The sequence below is a fragment of the Eumetopias jubatus genome, unplaced genomic scaffold, assembly GCF_037043125.1.
Source record: "Eumetopias jubatus isolate StellerSeaLion01/CBP00866 unplaced genomic scaffold, mEumJub1_p1.0 scaffold_3, whole genome shotgun sequence".
In the NCBI taxonomy this organism is placed as follows: domain Eukaryota; kingdom Metazoa; phylum Chordata; class Mammalia; order Carnivora; family Otariidae; genus Eumetopias; species Eumetopias jubatus.
Genome location: NW_028274809.1, coordinates 115,152,216 through 115,179,277, shown reverse-complemented (window position 1 = coordinate 115,179,277; position 27,062 = coordinate 115,152,216). Strand labels below are relative to the sequence as shown.

The 27,062-nt window shown below is 36.8% G+C and overlaps 1 protein-coding gene across 1 annotated transcript in view; it reads right to left on the bottom strand.

Moving 5' to 3' along the window:
• The window catches only part of IFT88 (intraflagellar transport 88), a 145,488-nt gene that overhangs the window by 76,359 nt on the left and 42,067 nt on the right, over positions 1–27,062 (bottom strand). The window contains exons 12-15 of the mRNA XM_028105472.2: positions 26,783–27,014; positions 25,351–25,421; positions 18,757–18,843; positions 2,560–2,659 (exon numbers count right to left, since the gene is read on the bottom strand). Of these exons, the coding sequence (XP_027961273.1) occupies positions 2,560–2,659; positions 18,757–18,843; positions 25,351–25,421; positions 26,783–27,014 (490 nt within the window). The remainder of the gene's footprint in view (positions 1–2,559; positions 2,660–18,756; positions 18,844–25,350; positions 25,422–26,782; positions 27,015–27,062) is intronic.

The window sequence follows — 27,062 nt, the reverse complement described above, 5'->3', positions numbered from 1 at the left end:
AAAAGGTTACTATGAATTCAAATATATAAAAAGCAATGCAATCCTAAGCCACTATTTAAAAGAAAAACAGAAATATTTTGACCTTTACAACATTCATTTAAAGATTTATTTATTTATTTGAGAGAGAGAGCATGAGTGTGTGAGGGCGTGAATGGGGGGAGGGGCAGAGGGGAAGGAGAGAGAAAAAATCCTAAGACTCCCTGCTGAGTGTAGAGACTGAGATCATGACCTGAGCCAAAACCAAAAGTCGGCCACTCAACTGACTGAGCCACCCAAGTGCCTCAAACTTTACAACATTCATTAAAAAATAGCTGAGAGAATAAAAACATATTTCATATTTTAAATTTCTAAACTATAAATTACTCTTAAAAAGCTACAAAATTATTCTAATAAAGGGAACAGTTCCAGGATATCTAGCTTTAAAATGGGCGGTTTTCAAAACTGTTCTTTACATGTTCGATAAATGCATAGCCAATATTTGTTTTTAAAAATATTATACAATTCATTTAATTTACAAGTGAAACTGATAAAAGTCCACCTAATAAAATTAAATTTAGAGTTAAACAGCAAAACAAATAATGAAATAATGAAAATTAACATTGTTAGTTTGGGTTGTGTTTCTTTCCCCCCCCACAAATGATTAGGAAAATAGATATATCCCCATTTTGGGTTTCTTTAGTGAAAGATGCCATCTACCTACTGGTTTCTGCATTCCACTGCATCTGTCCATACATTATCACTGGCCTTCAGACCAAAATTCTTCATTTCATCTACCTTTGGCTTTTTAGTGGATTCCTTCTCTACTACAAAGGTGACTAGAAAACAGCACTATCATCGCAAAGAAACATACTCTGAGATTTCAGCATCTTTACTCAGCTATAGAATTATAACCTCATAGAAGAAGGCCTACATTTTTCTCTTTTATTTTGAATTGTTAATAAAGTAGTCCTCATCAAATGATCATTCTGAGTTATGTCAACCCAATCCCTTTTAACTTAACAAGGTTCCTTTCAACTAAGGTTATATTATACCCACCTCATCATACTTACAATATACAAATAAAAGAAACACAAAGTCAAAGCAGCAATGTTGAAAAGAAAGCAGAAATTACATTTTTAAAACATAGGTACACTAAAATCTTGAAAATGCAAATGGAGCATAAGGTATTTTAAATGAGGATAGCTAGGAAAGCAGCAAACAATATGATTTGGGTTAAATGAATTTTAAAATGAAAAAAAGAGTTTATCCTTTAACGGACAGTTTTAAAACATAAACCGTGGTAATACATTGTTAAATCTTTCTATAAAGACCATTTAAAAATAAAGTATCAAGAGAAAACTGGCAAACACGGTTTTCTCTATTTTGTCACCTACACAGTACTTATCACACACATAAAAATTATTTTTTTGGTGCATAGATGACTTTGGCAAGATAATAAAGACCAATTTGTCTGACTTCACTTCCACTGGAAAAGCATTACAACAGTTATAGTTATCACTGGCATTTTTAATGACCATGAGTGTGACAATCAAATGACACAACAGACATAAAGGTACTTTGAAAGTCTTTTTGGTGCTTTACAAATGCCAAAAAAGGTTAAGCATACTAAATGCATATATACAATGGAACCAGTCCATGGGACTGCATTATATTAATCATATAATGATTTATGAACCCTGAGGCTGTATCACCCCCTTCCTCCAGAAAGGAGTTAGTCATTTCTGTTGTCTCCTAGACAAAAGGAAGGCCCTTAGGTAGGAAGAAAAACTGAAAACACAGGCTTGGGAGAGGATGCAGGAAAGATACTGTGGCTTCCTCTGGCCCTACCTCTCTGGGTCTAAACTTGGGAGGAGCTGAGTTTTCCAGTTGTGGGCACATTTGACACTAATCATTGGTTTTATGAACCAGGATATCAAGTTTCATTCTGTTTACTCTCTTCTGTTATCACCACCCCCATCCTTCCTTTTTAAAGCTGTCTATTCTAGGTCTTGTCACAACTAGGTCTCATTTGAGAGAGACTACTGAAGGTGGAGTACCCATTCCATTTTGACCTAAGGTAGCAAGGTAGCAGTGGTACCAGCAAGAGATCCTGGAGCATTATGAAACTATGTATAGCAATGGGACTCTTTTATGTCCAATGCAATGTTAATGAGTAAATCAAATATACAAAACAGGTAACAGGAAAGCTGCTCTGATAAGAACAGGAGATGGAAGCATCAGGCTACCAGTTGGGCTCCTGGCCTTTTCTGATTCTAAAATACCTTACAGCTTTAGGTAACAGTTTGAAAATTTCTACGGGAAAGTTGATCTCTGCACTAGAATATGGTTTAGTAATTTAGGAACCATGCTTTACATGAACAGTATTTACATGCGGACAAACAGGACAAACAGGTCAAAATTAAAGTAATACTGTATTATTGGAAACGATGTTAAGACAAGTAAAAACATTACTCAACTTCAGAATAATCACAGATAACAATATTCTAGAAAAAATTGCCCAAGATTATTGCTTTCATCAGTTAACATATAAAACGTCATCTAAAACTTTTAAAAACTTACTTGGTTAAAGTCCTTTTGTCTCAAGTATGTAATTGCCTTGTTTATTTCCAGATCATTTGCTAACTCTACATATTGAGACGCTTTCACAACTTCAACACACCTATAATGGAAAGCATAAAAAAGTTATTTTATTTTGTTTTGGCATATTTATATTGTTGGCGGGTTCCTTATTACTTTTCAAAACAATGTTAAAGTGCCGCTTGTGCTATCTAAGGCTAAGCACCTGATTTTTTCCAATTCAGGGAGTAAGTTACTGAATTCTTCAGTTCTACACTAATCTTATCTAAATTTCCTTTAGTTTATTGTCACATCTAATTATTTACGGTATTTTAAATAAAATTGGATTGATATGTATGGTCTCATTTTTTAATTAACTACTAAAACAATTCCAATTTGTAACAGGTAAAAGTATTTCTAATGTATGTTCTGCTGGTGAGAAAAATTCTATAGAACTTGTAAAATATGTTCATGTCCAACTTGAACGGACTATCATAGATCTGTTCCCCAAAGCACACAGAACATTTGTTTTTAACTATGTATCAGACACTGCACTAATTCTTTTATAAGCATTATCACATTTAATCCTCACAACAACCCTGAAAGATAGGCATGATCTCTCTTTTATGGATAAGAAAAGGGAAGATCTGAGATCAAACATCTAGAAAACTGTCAAGTAAGAATTTGAACCCAATTTTTATTGATACCAAAATCCACCGCACCAAGACTGTTCTTCAAATTGAGGTCAACTGAAATCACTTTAGTTGATCATGACCCTTATTTAAAAAAACAGAACATATAAAATATCAAAGGGCATCATACATAATAAGGACAAGGACTGTTTCATGCAACTTGTTTCAGTAAACAATGTAAAATAAATTTCTTACCAAGGTTCTGGTTCAAAAATATTTCAAATCCAATGGCCTGGACAAAGGATTTTTTTTTAAAGATTTATTTATTTTTATTTAAGAGAGACAGAGAGAGAGAGAGAGCATGAACATGGTGGGGAGTGGCAGAGGGAGAGGGAGAGAGAGAATCTCAAGCAGACTCCCCACTGAGGGCAGAGCCCAATGTGGGGCTCAATCTCACTACCCTGAGATCATGACCTGAGCTGAAATCAAAAGTCGGACCCTTAACTGACTGAGCCACTCAGGCACTCCTGGCTTGGACAAACAATTCAAAAACATTAAAGCAGAAGATCCCTTTCTTCAGGTAGAATCTTATTTTATCCTCAACTTGTCAAAGAACTTCACTTTGCAGTGGGGATATAGGACGTGAAGCTCTGCCTGCACAGTACCCCTCTGAATGGCCCCCTGTCCCCAGCCCTACCCCAACAAAGTAGCCTATAGACATGGCTAAGAGTGCAAGGGCTCCAAGAGAATGATCTGGAAACCAATGATACACCAATGCATTCAGCAAACATTTGTTGAATGTCTACTAGATGTCAGACATTATATTTGGTACAGGGGCTAAAAGGATAAACAAATTACGGTTCATGCCCTTACAGGGGAAGCAGACCAGTAAATTAAGTTCTGTGTAAGAACTATTATAAAGGAATATAAGAATGCAGCGGTAGAGACTCTAAACCAGACTGGGGAAAGGTATTCAGAGATATCTGCCACTCAGTTTGAATCTAACTTTTTATTACTTACAAGAGACACACCTTAAATTAAGAACATAGAATCATCAAAAGTAATGTGGAAAAAAGAAATAGCACTAACCAAAAGAAAACAGACAATGCAAACTTTAAGGCAAGAGACATTATTAGAAGTAATAAAGGGCACTGCTTAATAAAAAAGGCTTATTAATCCACCAGGGATATACCCCTATTCTAAATCTTCATGCACCCAGGGGTGCCTGGGTGGCTCAGTCATTAAGCGTCTGCCTTTGGCTCAGGTCATGATCCCAGGATTCTGGGATCGAGCCCCACATCAGGCTCCTTGCTTGGCAGGAAGCCTGCTTCTCCCTCTCCCACTCCCCCTGCTTGTTTCTCTCTCTTGCTGTGTCTCTGTCAAATAAATAAAAATCTTTAAAAAATAAATAAATAAATAAATCTTCATGCACCCAATAACATAACTTCAAAATAATATAAAACAAGTTAATAAATCTAAAGAAATGCAGAAATCTACAACTATAGTAAAAAATCTTTTAACACACTTCTCTCAATAGCTAAAAGAATAAGCAAACAAAAATCAATATGGATAAAATGATAGATTCCTTAAAAAATACACCTTATTAAAAATGACACAAGAAGAAAATCAAAAGTCTTATATTTATTTAAAAAGTAGAATCTGTTTAATAAAACTCTTCTTATAAAAAAAACTTCAAATGCAGATGGCCTTACTAGTGAATTCCTCCAATTGTTTAATAAAAAAATAATACCAATCCCAAAAACTCCTCCAGAGAGGGGGAAAATATCTGAACTTGTGGTATAAAGTCAGCTTACCCTTCTAACAAAGTCAAAGACATTATTTTTTAAATTACAAACTTCAGGGGCACCTGGGTGGCTCAGTCAGCTGAGTATCCAGCTCTTGATTTTGGTTCAGGTCATGATCTTGAGGTCATAGGATCGAGCCTCATGTCGGGCTCAGTGGGGGGTTGGCTTGATTCTCTCTCCCTCTGCCCCTCCACCGGCACTTGCTCACTCTCTCTCTCCCTCAAATAATAAATTCTTAAAATTACAAACTTCATCCTTCTCATTAATATGGATGCAAAAATCCTCAGCTAAAGATTAGCAAATCAAATCCAGAGATATTTTAAAAGGATAATACATCACAATCAAGCCAAGTTCATTCCAGATGATTTAACATTCAAAAATCAATCTTATCATTTTTTGATAGATGGATTTTCATAAAAACTCTTAGCTCACCAGAAACAAAAGGAAACATTCCTTAATATGATAAAGAGTATCTACAAGAATCCAATAGCAAGCATCATATTTAATGGCAAGTTGTGGAAAGCTTTACCACGTGATATCAGGAGCAAAACAAAAATGCCTATTCTTTTTTTATTTAATTTTATTATGCTATGTATAATAAATGTTATACCATACAGTACATCATTAGTAAAAATGCCTATTCTATCACCACTTTTATTCAGCCTGAATTGGACATCAAAGCCAGTGCAATGAAGCAGGAAAACAAAAAGAAGCATAAATATTGGGCAGAAAGAAAACTGTCATTACCTGTAGATGGCATAAATGTGTATGTAGGTAACCCAAAAACATCTAGAGACAACTATCTGCATTAGTAAATGTATTAAGGTCGGTGGATAAAGATTAATATCTAAAGTTCAACTATCTATCTATCTATCTGTATATATATATAGTTCAACTATATATCTACATACTAGAAAAGCGCAAGTAGAAAATGAAATTTTAAAACTATGCCCTATACCATTAAAAACATCAAACACATACGAATAAATATAACAAAAAACATGCAGATATCTAGACTTAAAACAAAAAAGTATCTGAAAGAAATTATGGAGACCTAAATGGAGGAATGTATTGTACTTACATTTTTAAAAAGTAAACATTTAAAGATGTTCTCTCCAGCCTGATCTATAGATTTGAATGAAATCCCAACTAATTTCCCAGTAGGTCAAGAGAAATGGAAGACAAGCCACAGACTAGGAGAAAATATTTGAAAAACAATGTCCAGACTTTCACTAAGCTACTGCACAGTACTGCTGCCCCGCTGTCCAAGAGGCCTGCAGTGACCAAAACCTGACACTAGCCCCTAATGCAAGTGCATGTCCCAGACAGCAGCCTGCAGAGCCTAAGCAAATCTAAGTTCCTGATATGACTTCCCTTGTGATCAATAGTCTCCTCCACCTCCCAGGGCCTTCCCCTTGTGTACCTCTCACATAAGACCCCCATGGAGCTTACCCAAGCTCCCTCTCTTTTTGGTTTGAATTGACTAATCTGGCCTTATCCCATGAGCCCCAAAACACTCCACCCACAGACCCTAATAAGGCATGTGCCCCAGGTCCTGCCTCTCTCTCTGCCTGTACCCTGTCTTGACTTCCCTGTGTGGTGCCTCCAGTTGTGCTGTGTACTTCCTCCAGGACCTGTGAGTAATAAACTTCTCTATCTCAATTTCTCATGGTTAAGAATAATATTCCACTGTATGGATGTACCACTACAAAGCAATGAAAACGAACAAACCAGAGCCACATGCAACAACATTGACAACTGCCACATAGAGTAAAAGACACCACACACAAAACAATATGCACAGCATGAGTCCACCTATATGATGTTTAAAAAAATGCAAAACTATAGGGATGCCTGGTTAGGTGGTTAAATTTTATAGAAAAGCTAGGAAGTGATTACCATGTAAGATATCCATCACCCTTCAGAGTGGAAGGGGCAGTGCCTGCAATGGGCACAGCAGAACTTCTAAGGTGCTATGTTCTATTCTTTAAATGTTATTTATCTATATAGGGGTTACATGGGTGTTTGCTTTGTGATACTGTTTTATACAATTCTTATGTGCTTTATATTTAACCACAAAAAGGTTAAAAATAATTTTAACCCTATACAAACAAGTTAACAAAAGTATAGTAAGAATGACAGAATAATTTATAATGAAAAATCCAAATAATGCCAGGACTGACTTTTTCCTTTTGGTTTTCAGTACACAGTTGTATTACACTATATAAGTTTCCAAACCTGGCTACACATCAGAACTACATGGAAAACAATGAAAAAATATATATTCTGTCCCATCTAACACCTACTATCTACTTTCAACAAGTTCCTCAGTCAGTGGCAGCTGAGAAGTACTGGCCTAGCACAGGGCAATGGTTCTGTATGTTGGATATAGATAATGGGACCCTGTACAGGACTTTAAAAAATGCTGATCCCCGAGCTCAATCCCCAGAAATTCTGACCCAAATAGTCTACAGTGCAGCCTGGACATTGGGATTTTTAAAAATTCCCTGATGAGGGGCACCTGGCTGGCTCAGTCATTAAGCATCTGCCTTCGGCTCAGGTCATGATCCCGGGGTCCTGGGTTCGAGCCCCGCATCTGGCTTCCTGCTCAGCGGGAAGGCTGCTTCTCCCTCTCCCACTCCCCCTGCTTGTGTTCCCTCTTTCACTGTGTCTCTCTCTGTCAAATAAATAAATAAAATCTTTAAAAAAAAATTCCCTGATGATTTTAATATGCAGCCAAGGCTGATAGTCACTGGTAAAAGAGAATGGTATGCATGAGAATCATGTTGGGGGGGAGAGCAAAAATATACAAACGTGGGGCATCTGCCTTTGGCTTAGGTCATGATCCTGGAGTCCTGGGATCGAGTCCCACATCGGGCTCCCTGCTCAGCAGGGAGTCTGCTCCTCCCTCTGACCCTCCCCCATCTCGTGCTCTCTCTCCCTCTCAGATAAATTAATAATAATAATAATAATAAATACAAACGCTTGCTCTCTATCTCAGAACCGTAACTCAGATATATTGGAGGCAGGGGGGGACCTACTCACTGTTCTTTTAATAAGCTCATGGTGTAATTCCAGTGAATTACCATTGTTTCAAAGTCACTGGCATAGTAAATGTTCTGACCTTAACTATGTATTTGTCCTTAGTGAAGCCAATACATTTTTCAGCATTCATTTCTCTCAGCTATAAAAAGGCAATGATTTCATGCCTATCTCATTGAGACAAAGTATATAACAGTGTTAACCAAGAATCCAAAGTAGCTGTGCTCAATAAATTGAAGCTGAAGTAAAAAAATTTTTGCCACAATTTAGGATGTGAATGACACTATACGAGGCTTGAGCTATACACTCATTGAAAACTGCCCCAGAGAGAAGGAAACAAAATTAATGACCCTGTCTTTAGTAAAAATATATAAAATTTCTGGGGCGCCTGGGTGGCTCAGATGTTTAAGCATCTGCCTTCGGCTCAGGTCATGATCCCAGAGTCCTGGGATCGAGTCCCGCATCGGGCTCCTTGCTCCTTGGGAGCCTGCTTCTCCCTCTGCCTCTCTCTCTCTCATGAATAAAAATAAAATCTTAAAAAAATATATATATATAAAATTTCTGGCTTTATAATTAACTTAATAATAATATTAGTCAGCTTTGAGAGCTAGATATTGCCACAGTCCAGATTTCAAACAGGCTGAAATATTCAACAGTGAACAAAACAAGTAGCAACCACTTTTTAAAAATAGTCCCATTAATGCCATTAAAAAATTTAGCCTCAGGGCGCCTGGGTGGCTCAGTTGGTTAAGCAACTGCCTTTGGCTCAGATCATGATCCTGGAGTCCCAGGATCGAGTCCCGCATCGGGCTCCCTGCTCAGAGAGGAGTCTGCTTCTCCCTCTGACCCTCCCCCTTCTCATGTGCTCTCTCTCTCTCTCTCATTCTCTCTCTCAAATAAATAAAATCTTTTTTTTTTAATTTTATTTATTTAATTGACACAGAGAGAGAGAGAGAGAGAGAGAGAGAGAGACAGCGAGAGAGGGAACACAAGCAGGGGGAGTGGGAGAGGGAGAAGCAGGCTTCCCGCCGAGCAGGGAGCCCGATGCGGGGCTCGATCCCAGGACCCTGGGATCATGACCTGAGCCGAAGGCAGTCGTTTAACCAACTGAGCCACCCAGGCGCCCCCTCAAATAAATAAAATCTTTAAAAAAAATTTAGCCTCAAAAAACTAGGTCTGAGTGAATAGAACTGCCAATAGGTCTAAGTGAAACAGAAGACTGTATATTGATTTGTCTTAATTAAGTCATTTAAATATTATTGAAATGGAACAGAAATCAGGTAAGCTTAGTTTAAATGTTTTTTTGTTTGTTTAATTTCAAGTTCTAAACATTCTCTAAATATTGAACAGATGTTATTTATATCTTATAAAGCCTCTTCTTTAATATTCTACAAAGAACAAGACATATGAAGAAATTAGACACAGAGAAAGTATGACACCTATAAATAACTATTATGGGATGATCTCCTATATATAAAGTATTTTCTTTTTTTTTTGAAGATTTTATTTATTTGTCAGAGAGAGAGAGAGAGAGAGCACAAGCAAAGGGAGCGGCAGGCAAAGGGAGAAGCAGGTTCCCTGCTGGGCAGGGAGCCCGATGCGGGACTCGATCCTAGGACTCTGGGATCGTGACCTGAGCTGAAGGCAAATGCTTAACCAACTGAGCCACCCAGGTGTCCCATACAAAGTATTTTCTAACCACAGTCAGAAGCTATGATGTTGACTCTAAAGATCACTGTCCTCCATTTAAAATATACATATATACATACAGATATATGCAAATGCAGTTTTTGTATGTATATAACCACACAAAATGTACACACACATGCATATATGTTCATATGCACATACACATATATTGCAGTTTCTGAAAAACATTATGTAAGATTTATGAATATCAAACATCTTTCTTCAAAGTTATTAGAAACGGGCTTTCATGTAACCTGAGATCTGGCAAATTTTTTAAAAAACTGCCAAGTTCTATCTAGGGAAATGAATGCCTACCTAGTTAACACATAAGGAAATAAGACTTACTACATTTTAGGTACGAATGAAATCTTAAAAATACCTATGAATTATAACACAGTTATGATATCACTATGCACATCACTATGCTCTTTGGCTAAAACTAATATTTATACTGGGTAACTTTAATTAAAAATACTGGGTTAGGGGCGCCTGGGTGGCTCAGTCATTAAGCATCTGCCTTCGGCTCAGGTCATGATCCCGGGGTCCTGGGATCGAGCCCCACATCGGGCTCCCTGCTCAGCGGGGAATCTGCTTCTCCCTCTCCCACTCCCCCTGCTTGTGTTCCCTCTCTTGCTGTCACTCTCTCTCTGTCAAATAAATAAATAAAATCTTAAAAAAAAATACTGAGTTGGAGGAGTGATGCCAGCAAAATGGTGGTATAGGAATTTCTAGTACTTGTACCATCCCCAAAAATCAATTTTAAGAACTATCCATGCATGAAAATACTTTACAAGAGCTAAGGATTCTAGGTGAGGGATTATAGCACCTGGGTGAAGATCAGATGTAAGAAAAGACACACTAAGGAGGACAGATAGATTCACAGACCCCTTTCATCTTTCGTCTGAGCCCAGACAGCTCATCATGGAGAGAGAAAGACTCTCTCTAAGAGAAGCTGAGCAAAGTAAGTGTCTGACTTCACTGCAGACTCCAGTTCAGCCCACCCCAACACCAGGCTGACTCTTAATGCCCTTGGTGGCTCTCTAGCAGGCTCTTATGAACCCAGGCTCCTGCCCACCCTGTTACGTGTAGGATTCTACATCATCAGGTGGCTCCTAGGCATCAGGCTCCACAGATAGAACCTGTGAACCAAGGCCACCAGCTCACCCCAGTGCCTATTGGCTCCAGTGGCCATAGGTGGCTCCTGCAAACCTAGGTCCATGGCCCAACGGGCAAAGCAGGCTCCAGTGGTTCCAGACAACCTCCAGGTTCCCAGCAAGCTCCCATGAACCCAGGCTCCTGACACATCCCAGCATCAGCCAGCTCCCAGGCAACAACTTTGGCCCTACAAAGAAGATAAGATGACAGGGCCCAGAGACAGGATGACTATTGTATACCCAAGCTTTTGACCCACTTCAGCACCAGGCTAGCTACTGTAGCCCCAAATTCCAAGTACCAGGTCAGCCCCCAGGTTCATGGCAAACTCCCATAGACTCAGATTCTTGGTCCACCCAAGTGCCATAATGACCCCTGCAAATCTAACCTCCATGACATCTCCTGAGGGCTCCAGGATACAGGCCAACTCCTGTAGTCCTAGACTCCAGGTTGGCTCTCACAAAACCAGGCTTCCAGCCTGTCTAGGTACCAGACGAGCCTCAGTGGACCTAGATACTAGGCTCACCCCAGGGGTCCCTAATGCCTGGTTGGTGCCTGGAAACCTAGGATCCAGGTCTGCCCACACAGACCAAGGTCCCAAGCCCATCACCACAGATTTAAGTACCAAGCACACCCCAGTGAACCTAGGCTTCAGTTCCACCCTGTGACCTAGGCACCAGACTGGTCCCTGTGTACTCAAGCACTAGGCCTGCCCACCTACTAACCCAGGCACCAGACCTGTCCACTTGAGTACTCCACCAGATGGTCCACCCAGAATCTCTGGACAGGCTGATTGGTGAAGGGCTTTGCCTCATAAAGCCAGTCTGTAAAGGCTAGAAGAGGTGCCTACTTCCTCAAATATACAGATACCAACACAAGGACACAAGAATCATGAATAATCAATAAAATATATAACCACCAAAGGAAACTAATGAAATTCTAATGACTCTAAAAAAATGGAAATCATGAACTGTCTGACAAAGAACTTAGAATAATCCTCTTTAAAAAGTTTAGTCAAAAAAAAAAAGTTTAGTCAACTTTAAGAAAAGAGACAACTAAATAACATTAGGAAAACAACACATGAATAAATTGAGAAGTTCCACAAAGAAATAGAAACCATTAAAAAAAAAAGTAGAAATCTAGAGTTGAAAAACACAATGACTAAATTGAAGAATTCATAAAAAGCTTCAACAACAGACTTGACCAAGCAAAAGAAAGATATAGTGAATGATAAGCCAGATCATTTGAAATTATCTAGTCAGAGGAGCAGAAAAATAAAAGAATGAAAGAAGCCTATGTGAATTATGGGGTATCATCAAAAGAAATAATCTATCCATTATTGGAGTCCCAGGAGAAGAAAGAGAGAAGGGAGCAGAAAGCCTATTTAAGGAATAATGGTTGAGAAGCCCAAATCTGGTGAGAAATTTAGACATCCAAGTTTATGGAGCTAATAGGTAACCCCAAAATTTCAACACAAAACCACCTTCTCCAAGACACATTATAATAAAACTGCCTAAAATAAAAGATAGAGAATTTTAAAATCAGCAAGAAAAAAAAGTTCCTCACATATAAAGGAACCCCTATAAGATAATCAGCAGATTTCTTATCAGAAACCTTGCAGGCCTGAAGAGAGTGGGATGATATATTCAAAGCACTCAAAGAAAAAAGCTGCCAACCAAGAACACTTTACCTAGCAAAGATTCCTTTCAGAAATGAAAGAGAGAGACTTTCCCAAAAGACAAAAACTGAGGGAATTCATCCCCACTAAACCTGCCTTACAAGAAATGCTGAAAGGAGTTTAAGACGAAATGAAAGGATGCAAATTAGTAATATGAAAATATAACACATATTGTTAACAATATGTTAACTAGCCAAATTCAGAATACTGTAATATTATAATATGGAGGTATGTTAATCACTTAACTCAAAAGGATAAAGGACAGGGGCACCTGGGTGGCTCAGTTGGTTAAGCAACTGCCTTCGGCTCAGGTCATGATCCTGGAGTCCCGGGATCAAGTCCCGCATCGGGCTCCCTGCTCAGCAGGGAGTCTGCTTCTCCCTCCGACCCTCCCCCCTCTCATGCTCTCTCTCTCTCATTCTCTCTCTCAAATAAATAAATAAAATCTTTTTTAAAAAAAAGCATAAAGGACAAAGGTATTAAAAATAACAATAGCTACAATAATGTTAGTGGGTACACAATATTTAAAAAAGGCAAATACACACACAATATAAAAAGAGGTAAGATTATGGGGAGTGTAAAAGAGTAGAGTTTTTGTATGCAAAGCTGTCATTAGCTTGAGGCTATTATAACAATAAAATATTTTATATAAACAAAAATCTACAGTAGATACACAAGAGGCAGAGCAAAGGGAATCAAAGCATACCACTATGGAAAATCATCAATTCACAAAGAAAAACAGTGAAAGAAAAAGAAGAAACAAGGGAACTACAAAACAGCCAGAAAATAATACGACATTAGTACCTATCAGTGATTATTAACTACTAAAATTAATAATTACCTATCAATAGCCTTATCCATCAATAATTACTTTAAGTGTAATTGGATTAAATTCTCCAATTAAGCATAGAGTGTCTCAATGCATTAAAAACAAGTCCCAACCATATAAGAGACTCACTTCAGCTTTAAGGACACACATAGGCTCAAAGTGAAGGGATAGAAAACTACTGAACAGTGAATGGGTCAACCAAGAAATCAAAGAGGTAATAAAAAAATACATGGAAACAAATAATAATGAAAATCCAATGATCCAAAATCTTTTGGATGCAGCAAAAGTGGTTCTAAGAGGGAATATTATGAAAAATTATATGCCAACAAATTGGACAGTCTAGAAGAAATCAGTAAATTTCTAGAAACATATAACCTCCCAAAACTGAATTAGGAAGAAAAAGAAAATCTGAACAGCCCAGGAGCATATATATGGTTTCAGTGGTAAATTCTAAGCCAATCCTTCTCAAACTCTCCAAAACATTGAAGCGGAAAACTCCCAAACTTATTTTATGAGGGCAACATTAACCAATACCAAAGCTAGGTAAGAACGTTACAACAAAAGAAAACTACAGGCCAATATCCCTGATGAATATTTATATGCAAACATCCTCAACAAAATATGAACAAACTGAACTCAACAGCACATTAAAAGGATCATACACCACAATCAAGTGAGATTTATCCCTGGAATGCAAAAATGGTTCAACATATGCAAATCACTAACTGTGGTACATCACATTAATAGAATGAAAGATAAAAATCATATGATCATCTCAATAGATGTAAATTTAACAACCATTCATGAGAAAAAGTCTCAATAAAAAGAGAAGACATGAGTGTTAGAGAAAAGGAAACCGTTGTGTACTGTAGGTGAAAATGTAAACTGGTACAGCCACTACAAGAAACAGTATTGAAATTCCTCAAAAAATTAAAAAGAGAACTACCATAAGATCCAGCAATTCCACTTCTGGGTATATAGCCACAGGAAATGAAATCTCTAACCCAAAGAGATATTTGCACCCCATATTCATTATAGCACTATTCATAAAAACTAAGAAATGTAAACAATCTAAGTGTCCAGAACAGATGAATGGATAAAGAAAAGGTAACACACAAAGACACACACAGACACACACACACACACACACACACAAACGCACGCACGCACACATACAGAGTATTATTTAGCCATAAAACAAAGGAAATCCTGCCTTTTGAGACATGAATGGACTTCAAGGGCATTATGCTATGTGAAATAAGTCAGAGAAAGGACAAACACGGCATATTCTCCCTCACTCATATGTAGAACCTAAAATAAAATAGAGAGTAGAATGGTGATACCAGGGGCTGGGAAGTGGGGGAGACAGGGAGATGTTGGTTAAAGGGCACAAATTTTCAGGAATAAAATAAATAAATTTGGGGATGGTGACACCATTGACAAAATGGTGACTATAATTAACAATTCTGTATTATATACTTGAAAGTTGTTAAACAAGTAAATCTTAAATCTTATAAGCACAATTTTACACAAGCTCACAGCTCATTTATCTTCCAGTTTTAGCTGCAAAAAAAAAATCTTATAAGCACAATTTTAAAAAGCTAATTATATGAGGGGATGGAGGTGTTATAACCTTACTGTGGTAATTGTTTTGTAATATATATATATCAAACCACTACACTGTACACCTTAAATCTGCATATATTATATGTCAATAATATCTGAATAAATCTGGAAAAAATAAAGGGGAAAAATGCTGAGCTTGGCTAAAACAATATGTGAGGGTAAATCCGGAACCTCAGTAAAAGAATGGGTCTTCTTCTTCTTTCATTATATCAGTATCCACACCAAAAATCTCTTGAATCTATCTTTAACATAAATGTGAATACATTTACTTTCCTATTTCATGGTAGCTGTTTGTGAACATTTCTTAAGTGAACCTACCATTTTTCTAATACAAGGCTTCATTTAACAATAGAAACATATTCAAGTAAAAACATGCTTAGGTAAAAGTAAAATGATACATAAGTAGAACCATCTAGTCTGGCTTGATCTTAAGTCTCATATGACAAAAGCAATGCCTTTTGATAAGTTAAATGTTAATTTAGTGGAAAATGTCAGTCAAACTGGTTGGCATTTGATAAATGTTCAAAATTTTACTCAATTTCTAGGGTGGAAAGACAAAATTATAATCATATTTTTGAAAAGGTAAAAACATTAAAAACTAATATGTATGCCTAGTAAACATTAAGAGAATTCAGGTTAGATTTAATAATAGTAAAACAAATAATATGTACTATTCAGCATAATTAAAGATAAATAAACAGAGTTCATTTATTGTGAGGTGGTTGCCCCCAGATCAAGGAAATCTTTGGTTACAACCACAGTTTGGTGCCCACAAAAAGGGATACAGTGATTCTGTTGTACTATAACACTGGCCAAAACACAAGTGGAGTACTGTGTACACATAGAAGGACACATTTTAAGGGACTCATTTATAAACTAGGCAGGCAACTAGTCAGGTAGAAAACCAGTCATGCTAGGGGCGCCTGGGTGGCTCAGTCGTTAAGCGTCTGCCTTCAGCTCAGGTCAGGATCCCAGGGTCCTGGGATCGAGCCCCACATCAGGCTCCCTGCTTGGCAGGAAGCCTGCTTCTCTCCCTCTCCCACTCCCCCTGCTTGTGTTCCCTCTCTTGCTGTGTCTCTGTCAAATAAATAAATAAAATCTTAAAAAAAAAAAGTCATTCTAGAAAAACACACTATATCTGAAATGAGTAAAGAAACTGGAACTGTTTATCTGAAAAGAGAAAAAACTCTTAAGAAAGTCCTTCCATCACTACTGGCACTAACTGGCAAAATTTCTGATTCAAAACAGCAGCAGACCTATGCATTTATCTCCCATTCCTATCTACATGAGCAAATACAACTTCTAGAAGAATGAGAAAGTGCTGGTTTATAAAGCAGAGAAAAGGAAGTGACACTAAGAAAGCAGCAACAGAGGAGAGAGCTTCCTGCCCCCACTGAATCCAGGTGAGACTGTGGTTCAGGGATAGCAAGTGAGGGACTGAGCTGAGAACGTGGCTGAATTCAGGTGCCTGCCTGCAGGGCTCTTACGGAATCACTGAGTGCTCCATCTCTGTGTGCAGCAAAGGCCCACAGACTCCCCTTATCCAGACACCTAGAGACAACGAAAATGCTCTTGTAAATACAAAATAAAAATGCATGAACAAAATAATTAAATGGAAGGATTGGATGAGAAAGTCAAGAAAGTCTCCCAGAAAGCAAACCAAAGTTAGAGATGGAAAATATGAGAAAGACAAGTGACAAGAAAGTCCCAAACCCAATTGATAGAAATTTATAAGTAGAGAAGGAAATAAATTATCAAGGAAATAATATAACACTATTTCCCCAAATTGAAAGGAAACAATATACTACAAATTGAGGGGTCTATTGAGTGCTTAGGAGGAAGACAGGAAAAAAGACAAACTTAAACATACTACTATGAAATGTCAGAATAACACAGCTACAGGGGAAATTCTAAAAATCATCAGAAAGAAAACACAGGTCACCCACAAATAACAAAGATAAGCCTAGTATTAGACTTCTAATCTGCAACAGCGTTAGCTAACAATGAAGAAATGCTTTTAAACTTCTAAAAGAAAGGTACAGTTTAGAATTTTAAATTTTTTACATCATAAAATAAATGACCAATCACGAATGAGAATTACATGTTTACAGACATGTACAGAAAGATCTTAAAGGGGTTAATTAAGGATGAAATCAAGGAAAAAATAACTTTATTTTTTAATAAACAAGAAACAAGAAAAAAAGATCCAAACCAGGAGAGAAATGGCAGTAATCCCCAAGACGACATTTAACACCAGGCCAAGACGGCAACCATCATATGGAAACTGAAGCAGAGAGAGAGATTCTGTAAGGGAGAACTCCAAAAAAAACTTGAGTCTGCAACAGAAGCAAAAAATGCAAAAAAAGAGATCCAGGCAACTGGAAATACCAACAAACACAAAACATCTTGGATCAACTGTGAAGCCTCCCATACAAATTAAACCAGGGAGACGATGTATTCCAAGGAATAGAATGGACTCCAAGGAATAAACAGAATGGGTAAGCATCTGAAAGATGGTAAGAATACGACAAAGAAAACAGAAGTTATGTCTAGCAAGAAGAAACATGAAAGGTACATAGAAAACAAGAAAACAAAACAAAACCCAAGCTCATAGCTACAGAGAACAGACTGTTGGTTGCCAGCAGTGGGGGCAGGGAGGGGGTGAAATGGATGAAGGGGATCAAAAGGTACAAACTTCTAGTTATAAAATAAGTAAGACATGGGATGTAACGTACAGCATGATCATGGTTAATAATACAGTATTCCATGTTTGAAAGTTGCTAAGATATACCTTAAAAGTTCTCATCACAAGAAAAAAATTTGTAACTATGTACGGTGACAAATGTTAATCAGACTTATTGTGATCATTTTCCAATATATACAAATATCAAATCATTTGTTGTATACCTGAAACTGATACGTTATATGTAAATTAAATTTCAATAAAAAAACAAAAATGAAAGAAAGAAAGAAACGAAGATAGTTAATTCTTCTGTACTTGACTTTGTAACTATGTACATGTATCTTGGATTTTTAAAATTCTGTAATGTACCATAAAGAAGAGGTCATAGACTCAGTCTATGTTTGCTTGAAAGATCAGAGAAAAAGTTCCACGAGAGGCAATTTTGGGTTCAATACAAAGAAGATTTTTCTATCCCTTAAAGATGTTTAGAAGTAAAACAAATGAGTTGAATACCAGAAGACTCCAAGCAGAAATTAAATGGCCACCTATATGGGACGCTACAAAGGGGATTCCTGTACTGGGTGGAGGTAAGAAAGAAATTCACTACTCATTCAACAAATGACCTAAGATTTTTCCAACTCTAATAAAACTCTTCACTTCTATTTAGGAAGTACATTACATCAGGAGACAACAGCCCCTTTAGGTATGAGAGCTATCCCTCAGGATAGAAAGTTTTAGTACTACTGACAAACTTCAGGTACAAAAGGAAAAAATGAGAAAAGATACAGTAAAATGAAAGAGGATACAGGCTGGGTTTATATAGTGGAATTATATATCCTTATATCGAGTGGTAGCACACTTGGCTTAGTATTTAAGAAATGACATAAGCAATAAGAAAAAGACAGTAGAACTTTTAGAATGCCCTATATTGATTTTACCATATTATTTTCCTGATAAGCAGAAACCAATATTCATAATTACTTTTCCAATAAAAGTTTAAATCAATAAAAGTATAAATTAAGAAAACAACATATCCATCCAGTTATACTGAATTTCTCACTTACCAGTCATAACCTACAGCAAAAGATGTTTCAATTACAGGAGCAATGAGTTTTGCGGCTGTCATGATGTATTTTTCTGCCATGGCTTTCCTATATCAAACAAACAAACAAGTTTTATTGAGACACTTGGTATAAAGAGTTTGGATTTTTTTTTTTTAAGTATAAACATTACCTATCAAAGCTAACATACCATGAAAAGTCTACTAAATGGTACAGCTACACTAGAAATCTGTCCGTAAGTCAGGTTGACAACCATGGCTAGGAAATGGGATTAGCAAGCCATACTGCCTTCTGGATCAACAGCTCATTTCTTTCTTTTCAACGCAGGCTGACAAATGGAAGAAGAAACACTGGATGAACATAATAAAGAACTGATTTTAAAACAAAACAAAACAAAACAAAGAAACACTGGAGAAAAACAAAGCTCTGCCACTGCAGTTCATAACCTGCACTGTCTGTGGACATGAAAGGAAAGGGTAAAAATGACCACTGAATTACTATATGTCTCCATAGGTTTGTCTAATCTGTGCCTTTCCTATAAATGGAATCATGAATATATAGTCTTTTGTGACTGACTTGTTCACTTATCATCATAATGTTTTCAGGGTTTGTATGTACTGTGGCATATATTGCTATGTCATTTCTTTTTATGGCTAAATAATATTCCAGTATATGGACAGACCATATATTATTTATCCATTCATCAGCTCTGGGCATCTGGGTTGTTTCCACTTTTTGGATATTATGAGTGCTGCTATGAACATTCGTGTATAAGTTATTGTGTGGACATATGCTCTAATTTCTCTGGGCTATATACCTAGGAGAAACTGCTGGGTTAAGTATGAGGAACCTTTGTTGAGGAACCTTTGGAGGAACATCCAAACTGTTTTCCAAAGTGGCTATACCATTCTACATTCCTGCCACCAGCTTACAACATTTCAGTTTCTCCACATCCTCACCAACATTTATTATCTGTCTTCCTGATTACAGTCATACAAGTGGGTGTGAAGTGGTATCTCGCGGTTTTGAGTTGCATTTTCCTAAGAAGTATAGAACTTAAGCATCTTTTCATGTGCTTAATGGGCATTCACTTATCTATTTTGAAGAAATGTCTCTTCAGATCCTTTGTATGCTTTTAATTGGCCTTTTTATTAACTGGCTTTTTATTACCGAATTGGAAGAGTTCTTTACATACTGGAGAAATAAATCCATCCTGGATACATGGTTTGCAAATATTTTCTCTCATTCAGTGATTGTCTTTTCACTTTCTTGATAGTGTCTTTTGAAGAACGAAAGTTTTTAATTGTGATGAAATCCAATTTACCTATTTTTTTTTCTTTTGGTGTGCTTTTGGTATCATATCTAAGAAGTCACTGCCTAATACAAGATCAATAATACTGTTGGTTTTTTTCGTAAGAATTTATAGTTCTAGGCTCTTACAGTTAGGTCTATGATCCATTATTTATTTATTTATTTTTATTTAATTGACAGAGAGAGAGACAGTGAGAGAGGGAACACAAACAGCGGGAGTGGGAGAGGAAGAAGCAGGCTTCCCGCCGAGCAGGGAGCCCAATGTGGTGGGGCTCGATCCCAGGACCCTGGGATCATGACCTGAGCCGAAGGCAGACACTTAACTGACTGAGCCACCCAGGCGCCCCCTATGATCCATTTTGAAGTAACTTTTGTGTATGGTATGAGAGAGACCCAATTTCATTCTTTTGCATGAGGCTATCCAATTGTCCCAGCAGCATCTGTTGAAAAGACTATCTTTTCTCCATCAAATTGTCCTGGCACTGTTATTAATTATAAATGTAAAACTTTATTTCTGGACCCTCAATCCCATTCCAATGATTTCTATGTCTATCTTTATGCTACTAGCATAAAGTATACCACACTTGATTGGTGTAGTTTTGTAGTGTGAGACCTCCAACTGTGCTCTTCTTTTTTCAATATTGTTTTGGCTATTTTGGCTCCCTTAGATTTCCACATGAATTTTAGGATCAACTTGTCACTTTCTAAAAAACCACTGCTGGAATTTTGATATGGATCACATCGCATCTATAAAATATTTTGGGGAGCACCGCCATCTTAACATTAAGTGCCTATCCATAAAAATGTGATGTCTTCCCATTTACTTAGCATATCCTTCAGTAATGTTCTGTACTTTTCAGAGTATAAGCTTTACATTTCATTTGTTAAACTTATTCCTTAATTATTTTTTATGCTACTGTAAATGTAATTATGGGAATTTCATTTTGGATAGTACATTAGTAGTGTATAGTATATTTCTTAGTAATGATTCCTATATATTGATCTCTTATTCTGCAAGCTTGCTGAACTTATTAGTTGTAATTGCTTTTTAGTGGATCCTAAAATTTTATGTAGGATATTCCACATACAAGATCATGTGATCTGTAAACAGAGATAATTTTGCTTCTTCCTTTCTAATCTGGATGTCTCTTACTTCCTTTTTTTGCCTAATTTCCATGGTAGGACCCCGAGTGCAATGTTGAAGTAGTGACAGGAATATCCTTGTATTGTTCCTGCTCTAAGGGGGAAATCATTCAGTCTTGTCATTAAGTATAACAAACTGGGTTTTTCATAAATGTCCTTTATCAGATTGAGGAAGTTCCTTTCTACTCCTAGCCTGTTGAGATTTGCTTGTTTACCATAAAAGCATATTGGATTTTGTCAAAAAAAATTTGTTTTATACTGAGATGATGATGTGGTTTTGTCCTGCATTCTGTTGATATCCTCTTTTATACTTACCGGTTTTTACACAGTAAACCCATTTTGCATTCCTAGAATAAATCCCACTTGGTCATGGTACACAATTCCTTTTATATTTTGTTTGTGATTTTGGTTTACTAGAGGATTTTTGCATCTATATTCACAAGATATTGATCTATTGTCCCCACCCCCCTTTTAGTACTGTCTTTGTTTTTTTTTTAAGATTCTACCTATTTACTTGACAGAGAGACAGAGCCAGAGAGCACAGCGGAGGGAATGGCAGAGGCAAGGGAGAAGCAGGCTCCGCACTGAGCAGTGAGGCCGATGTGGCTCAATCCCAGATCCCCGGGACCATGACCTGAGCCGAAGACAGACGCTGAACCATCTAAGCCACCCAGGCGCCCCGTACTGTCTGTCTTGTTTTGGTATCAGAGGAATACCAGCCTCATAAAATGAACTATTTTCTGGAAGAAGTTGTGTAAAACTGATGTTAATTCTTTTTTAAACATCTGCTAGAAATCTCTAGTAAAACCATATGGGCCCAGAGATTTCTTTTTCAGGAGGTTTAAAATTACAAATTAAATTTCTTTAATATTTACAGGGCTATTCAAATCATCTATTTCACTTCGGGTGAGTTGTGGTCATTTGTGTTTTTCAAGAAAGTGGTCCATTTTGTCTAAGTTGTCAATTTTGTGGGTGTAGGGTTGTTTGTAGTGTTCCCTTATTATCCTTCTGATGTCTACAGAGTCTGTAGTGATAGCTCCTGTTTTGTTCCTGATACTGGCAATCTGTGTCTTCTTCTTTGTCAGTTTTGTTATAAGTTTATTAATTTTATACATCTACGCAAAAAATCAGCTCTGTGTTTCACTTATGTTTCTTTCTTCTCAATGTCAATGATTTCTATTCTTTCTTATTTCTTCCTTTGGCTGCTTTTGCTTTTCTTTTTCTAGTTTATTAATATGGGAGCTTAGGTTATTAAGACTTCCACTATCATTCTAATTGCTTTCCCTTAAGTGTTGTTTTTCACTGCCTCCTTTCAAGACTTTGTCTTTAATTTTCAGAAGTTTAATCATGATGTATCTTCACATGGATTTCCTTTGGTATTTATTCAGTTTCTTGTATTGTATATTTATTTCTCTTGCCAAATTTGGGGAGTTGCCAGCCATTATTTCTTTAGTCTAATCTCTTTCTCCTAAGACATTCTTTTGTTATAGTCCCAGATGTCACTTAGGCTCTATTCATTTCTGTTTTTACTCTATTTTCTCTGTTGTTCAGATTGAGTAATTTCCATTTTCCATATTCCAGTTTACTGAATCTTTCCATATCCCCTTTATTTTCCTGTTGAGCCCACCCACTAATGTTCATAATCACTTACTGAAGCATTTTTATCATGGTTGCTTTAAAATTTGTCAGGTAACTCTGACATCTCTGTCATGTCAGTGTTGGTGTATATTGATTGGATTTTCTTTTGGTTTGAAATCATCCTGGTTCTTGGTATGATGAGTATTCTTGATCAAAACTTGGGATATTTCTGAATACTCCAAATTTTTAAAAAAAATCTTCTGTTTCAACTGGCTTTTTTGATACCGCTCCACCAGGGAAGAAGAGATACCACCTCATTATCATCAAATAATAGATGTCTAGATACCCAACACGAACTCCTTTGATAACCAAGGTGGGAAGAAGTCCTTTGTTTCTGCTGGGTGGGGCAGGAGTTCGTGCTTCTACCATGGTCCCTACGGACACCACAGTGTGGTGGCTTTGTTATCACTGAATGATGATGAAAGTTCTGACTCTCCATTATTTTCTCTGACACCAGAAGAGAGGGGGAGTGCCTCATTACTGCCACATGGAGTGGAATTCCAGGATCCCCATGTGCTGTCTGTTGACACCACAGAGTGGTGGGACTCATTAAGGGCCTGTCAGTACTTCCGGGGTATGGGTGTCTCTTTATAAACTTATCAGGGTGGAAAGCTAGGCTCCCACTTGACTTTTGCTGGCATACATGGGAGTGGGGCCATTGTGTGTGTGTGTGTGTGTGTGTGTGTGTGTGTGGTATTTATCTCAAAGTTTTCAGTCTTGCTAGCCTACTCCTTTCCTTGTCCTTTGGCTAGAGAAAGCAGGTTTTTCTTGGGGCTTTTGTTTTTTTAAATACAACCATTGTCATTTTCTGATTGCCAGCTTCTTCAGCTCCAAGTTTGGGAAACATGAGGGGAACTCACTGCCATGTTGTTCCTCAGGTCCTGAGGTCCCTTGCTGATCTGCCCTCTTTTCTCCACCTTTCTTCTTATATTTGTTTTATATATAACTTCCAGGGTTTTTATTTGTACTTAGTGGGAAGAATGGGGAAAACTATGTCTACTCCATCTTCCCAGAAGTATTCTTTTTTTTTTTTTTAAGATTTTATTTATTTATTTGACAGAGAGAGACACAGTGAGAGAAGGAACACAAGTAGGGGGAGTGGGAGAGGGAGAAGCAGGCTCCCTGCTGAGCAGGGAGCCCAATGCAGGGCTCGATCCCAGGACCCCGGGATCATGACCTGAGCTGAAGGCAGTTGCTTAACCAACTGAGCCACCCAGGCGCCCCGGAAGTATTGTTAATATTAAACTAATTTCTAAAAATTAAGGGCCTTCTATACATATAATGAAATATTCATCCTTAAAAAGGAAGGAAATCCTATCACATGCCACAACATGGATGAACCTTGAGGACATTATGATAAACATAATAAGCCAGTCACAAATACTGTTAAGTCCATTTATATGAGGTAAATAAAGTCAATTCATAGCTATAGAAAGTAGAATGGTGGTTGCCAGGTGTTGGAAGCAGGGCCTAGAGAGTTGTTCAATGGGTAGAATTGCAGTTTGAGAAGATAGAGTTCTGGGTTGAAACAGGTAAAGGGGATTAAGAGTAAACTTATCATGATGAGCACTGACTAATGTATAGGATTGTACATCTGAAATTAATATAACCTTAATGACACTGGAATTAAAAATGAATAAATAAATAAATAGAATTAGCATTAGCATATGACCCATAACTTACACAGAAACACACACGAGTTCTGAAGACTGGTTATAAAACAATGTTAATGCACATAACATTACCAAACCATGAAGTCTTATGTGCCATAATTAAGATGGCAAATTTTATGTTATGTATATTTTACCACAATTAAAATAATTAAGGGCCCTCTATCATGTGATATACTCCAAATACATATACAATAAATATTAGCACTTTCAGACCATACTTGGCAGAGACTAGGTACCATATTGGAGGAAGAAAGAAATAAGAACAATTTTGTCTTTGGCAGGTGAAATTTAATTGGAAGCTGGGCAAAAATACATAAAAATATAATTTTTTAAAATAAAAGTAATATAGGGGCACCTGGGTGGCTCAGACGGTTAAGCGTCTGCCTTTGGCTCAGGTCATGATCCCAGGGTCCTGGGATCGAGCCCCGCATCAGGGCTCCTTCTTCCGCGGGAAGCCTGCTTCTCCCTCTCCCACTCCCCCTGCTTGTGCTCCCTCTCTCAGTGTCTCTGTCAAATAAATAAAATTTTTTTAAAAAATTAAATAAATACATAAAAGTAATATAAGCAAAGTTCTAATATTGCACCAAATGCAGAGGGAAAGCAGATTACAAGAAAATAGTAAGAGCTCTTGAGTAAGAATAATTGGGGTCAGCCTGAGAACTGTGATTACCTTGAAGGCGAAAAGATAATCTAGTAATGTATAGAAATGGTGAAACAATAGCCTTATTGGAGAAATATACTGAATATAACAAGTTTTGAGAGAAATAATCAGAATGTACATTCAACTTTTTTACAAAAATTAAACCTGTATTACTAAGGCAGAAAATATTACCTTTCACGTTCCATTTGCCTTAGATGATCATTTTTTATAGCTTCAATCACCAAGTTGGTGTGTGGATCATCCTGGGAAAATAAAATTGGAAAAAAAAATGATGAATTCAGAAGTAAATACCAAGAACTTGGATTTTTAATCAATCTCACCACTAAGTAGTTACATAAAATGGAGAGTAAATTAATCTTTCTAAACTATTTTCCCTCATTTCTTCTCATTTTCTTCTCATTTCTGATTACCAATTACATTCTCCTTGAACAAACAGATTCTGAGCAACTGATAAAAGGACAGACTGGATAGACTAGGACCAAGTACACAGAAGCTGTGTGGTATTATAAACTCTAAACTTAAATATAAATGCTTTAATGTTCATCAAATTCCTTAGTAATCAATATCTCTACTCTATTAAAAATACAGATGATTTTTTCATAAGATATTTTTTCTCAGTATGAAAATAATGTATAGTAATGTTTACTTAGCACTTACTATGTTCCAGGTACTGTTTTAAGCATTTCACATACATTATCTCATTTAATCCTCACAACCCTATAAGGTAGGTTATTATAGTGAGTCTTATGTATAAAGGAACTGAGGCATAAGAAGAGTAAGGACTGAGTGACAGAGCCAACCACTATGTTGTAATACCCTTATAATCTAGTAAGAAAATCTGTTAAGTTCAATTTATGAAACTGGCATTATTAAACCATTTTGATCTATAAATACAGGCAATTTCATATGGTTTGGCTTAATATGAAATAATATAGCAGTATATCAATACTTTATATGTAAAAACCTGAAAAATATTTTAAAAGCAGTGAGAAAAATTATCTCACTGCCTGGAAACTATTTCTATTTTGGTGTATTTCCTTCCAGTTTACGTTCATGTATGGGTGTGTGCATATATCTTTTTTTTTTCACTTGGTTTTTCACTTAACATTGTACAATATTTCCTCCTTAGGGCTCTGAAAATATGACTTTTGTATTTTGCTCCACTCTATGCGTAAGGATAAGGAATTCTTCTTTTCATTTTTGATCTATTTAGTACACATAGTTTTAGCTTCCTCTGTTAAACAATGACTGATAAAAAAAACAGGAAAAAAAAGGCTTTAAGGGTTCCTTCATCAAGATATTTTTCTTAAAGAATGGCATGTAATCTTATATTTTGTAAGATTTTCTCTTTTTTCACTAAAATTGTAAGGTCGGTCTTTAACCATAAGCTCTAGCCCTATTTCAACAGAGTCCCATTCTCAACCTAATTTAAATAACAAATGAAACTGATAAAAGTGCATTAATTAAATTTAATTAATTAAAACATATTAATATAGAGCTAGGAGAAACCTAAAAAGTCATCCATTCCAAATGTTTCATTCCTAGAAACAGGAAAGCATGGATAACTAGTAGCTGGCTACACAGCAATCTTCTTCATACTCACACTTGGTGAAATATATTTATCATCTTCATCAATTTCTAACGGAACAGCAATCAATTTTTGGAATGCCTTCTTCATTTTGTCTCGATCTCCAACAGCAAAGTAACTAAGAATTAGGTTGAAGCCTGCCTTCAGATTTGGTGCCATACTCATGATGTGCTCAAATGAATTAATGGCATCTGAGTACTGACCAGTTTTTATAAATGTAACACCAATGTTCTGCATAATTTTAATCCTAAAGAAAAACAAACACAGATAAGCTTTAAAAGCCTCAATTCTTTAG